The sequence below is a fragment of the Hipposideros armiger genome, unplaced genomic scaffold (genome assembly GCF_001890085.2).
Source record: "Hipposideros armiger isolate ML-2016 unplaced genomic scaffold, ASM189008v1 scaffold_1889, whole genome shotgun sequence".
Lineage (NCBI taxonomy): Eukaryota > Metazoa > Chordata > Mammalia > Chiroptera > Hipposideridae > Hipposideros > Hipposideros armiger.
Window position 1 is genome coordinate 49,592 of NW_017733239.1, and position 2,862 is coordinate 52,453.

A 2,862-nucleotide genomic window follows, 5' to 3' on the forward strand; every position below is an offset into this window, starting at 1 on the left:
GGTTGAGCTGTTGTTCAGCATCTTAGCTGTGGAGGGCAGTGTCACTGGCCCTCATATGTGGGATCCGAACCGGGGCCCTCTGGCGTCCCAAGCGAGTTCTTAACCATCGCGCCACTCGGCCAGCCCAACATGGTGGTACTTTTATGGCCTGGTGGTAGTAGCTGAGAGGGGCTCATGGAGATTGTTAGTAAAGGTTAAAAATGAAACTTTTTCTCATTCTCGGCCTTTTCAGGCAAAACGTTCTCAAAATAGAAGTGGCCACAGGGCCGAGATCAAACGGAATTTACTCCCAGTACAGCATAGGTTCAGGGTAGGCCTCAAGGCCGTGGCTGGAGGGACGTTTGTGATAACCTTGAAAAAGGTAAAGGCTGGACATAGAGATGTGGTCTTCCAGAAATAAGGCTCCTGTGACTCTCAGTGACTTCACTGCACCCTAACTTTCAGCTCAGAAGTGAAGAACCTGTCCCTGAAAGATGGGCGACTTTTGTCTAATAGAGTTGATCATCATTTACACCAGGAAGAAGCCTGCAGTGTTTTTAAAGAAATTATATAAAATTGGACTGAGGTAGACGGAACAGTACAAAATGCCGAGAGAGGCCTTTGAATGCCCAACGTCCTACAGGTAGAACCTAGATGAGCAGGTTAACTGGGTGCAAACTCAGGTCTTTTTTTTTTTTTTTTTAAATGAAGACAAAGGGAACTGGAGCCAACAGGAGTGTTTTAGACAACATGAGTTTTTATGCCAGTTTCGGCAACTTTAGAGTCACTGAGGAGGATGAAAGTGCCAATATTTATTTGAGGGTTTCCAGAATGCCTTGTTTATGTAATCAGTCCAATTCATTTTAATTTAATAACTATAGCTTACTCAATTGACTTCTTACCCTATATTTCCAGATGACAATACAGAACATATGATTGTGTAAGTGCCATATGCTTATCATATCTCTGGGGACACCCTCACCCCCATGTAATTAAAGGGTTCCATGGGACTGATTTAACCTGGGGGCTTCAAAGGAAAATGTGTGATTGGGAGCTATTCTATTAAAATTAGTAGGGTTTTATTATAATTAGTAGACTCAATCTTTTTCAAGAGAGAGTCGAGACCAACTCCTTCATTGGACTTCGGACTAATAAACCTTTTGGGACTCAAAGGAGACCATTTCTTTCACTGATCATGGGGCCTCACTGATCACCCTTACTGACCAGCGTCTGGGCTCCTCTTCTGTCTGGTCATATCTGAGACCACTGAGTATATTCTCCTCTTGGTATAGTTTTTAGTTTTCCCTTGTTCATGGCACATTGAAATATTAGTTCACTCTGTCTTGTTGATACAGCTATGAAAAATATATGTATAGCTAACATGCCTGCTTACAATAAGAAATATATCTCCATAGATCAATGCCCTCCCACTTCTGAAAATTAAATAACACATAACATAGACAATTGGACCAATCTTTCCTTTGAGTGAACAACATGTTTTGGAACACTCCATAGAAACTGCCCTCTTTTGAGCAGCATGATGAATGGATTGAATTTTATAGATTAAAATTGTTGCAGTTGACAGTTACTTTCATTTGCTGCTTGTTTTATTGCTGGGTGATGCCCTAATTATGCATTACTGGATGCAAAGGCCAGTTAACTTAAAATAGATCATTCCGCACATGTGAACTACACCCATAGGCCATGTGAAAAAGCAAAAAAAAAAATAAATAAAGACCTGAACAATGAGTTTAATGCTTGAAGTTTATTTTGAAGAGAGAAACAAGAAAAGGTACAAGGCTGAAAATATAAATGCTTTTCCAGGTCATCAAGGGGAACCTCGCACTGCTTGGGTCACAGTCTGCAAAGCTCAGCGACAGCAAAGGTTGTATATGATGCCATTAAAGAAACATCTCCCATAGTAATACTCAGATGAAAGGCAGGTCGGGAATCTGCAGTAGCAGACACTTACTCTCTGAAGGCCTGCGGAAGGAAGAGGAGAGTCAGGCAGAGTGGGGAGGAGAGCAGCAGGACAGGCAGAGCTGCCTCACGGACACCTTCTAGAGGCCACAGGTCGTCTGACAGGTGGCAATGTAGCCATGTCAGGGTGGAAAGGACCCACGTTTTGGTCGTAAATCACAAGAAATCTTACTGGCCATTGGTTGGGCTTGCAGGGTCATAATTTTTCTCTGATCCTGGTTTATCATGTACATGCTTATTTCCTGCACCCACACCAACAACCCACCTCTCAAACTCAGGGCTACCTACTCCTCACCCCACCTCATCCACACACCCAACTCTGACCCACACTCCAGACCCCTCTAACAAGCCCCTCAAATGGGCTGCAGACCCCAACAGCACGTTGGCTGGTCTCTCACCTGAGGCGTCTCGAGCGAGGCGGTCATCTCCTCCAAAGGAGATGGCCATGTCCTGGCCTGTGGCTCCAGGCTGTTCCTGGTCCTCAGCCTCGGGCAGGTCTTGGGCGGGAGCCTGGTCAACTGTCTCTCGGAGGAGCCCGGCCTGGGCCTGGAGGGCCAAGAGGAGAAGGGCAGCGAGGAGGGCGAGGGTCCTCATGGCTGAGAGTCACCTGGAGGTCAAGGTCTGGTGGAGAGCAGGCGCTGGGTGATTGGGGGGTACAGGGAGTCAGCCCGTATTTATAGAAGGACTGGAGGAGAGGGCACTGCCCTCAGTGTGTGAGTAGGTGAGGGCGGGTGGCCTGTCCCAGATCCCCCTGTTGCCCGGATTCACTTTGATGTTCCTCTGATGTAGCTGCTCCCTTCTCATAGCGTGCGTGTGTTTGCTTGGTGTCGTGTTTGTTCTTTGTATGTGATGATTGATGCCCATTAGGAACATGATAAGCTTCCCTGTTTCTCATCTGCATGA

General features: G+C 46.1%; 1 protein-coding gene across 1 annotated transcript; it reads right to left on the minus strand.

The window, feature by feature from the left end:
* Nucleotides 1-1,759: 1,759 nt before the first annotated feature.
* LOC109378345 (neutrophil defensin 4-like) lies at nt 1,760-2,595 on the minus strand. Its single transcript, XM_019634760.1, has 2 exons — nt 2,358-2,595; nt 1,760-1,962 (listed from the first exon to the last, which is right to left on the minus strand). The coding sequence occupies exons 1-2, from the start codon at nt 2,551-2,553 to the stop codon at nt 1,850-1,852; spliced, it is 309 nt and encodes a 102-aa protein (XP_019490305.1). The 5' UTR covers nt 2,554-2,595; the 3' UTR covers nt 1,760-1,849.
* Between the last annotated feature and the right edge of the window lie 267 nt (nt 2,596-2,862).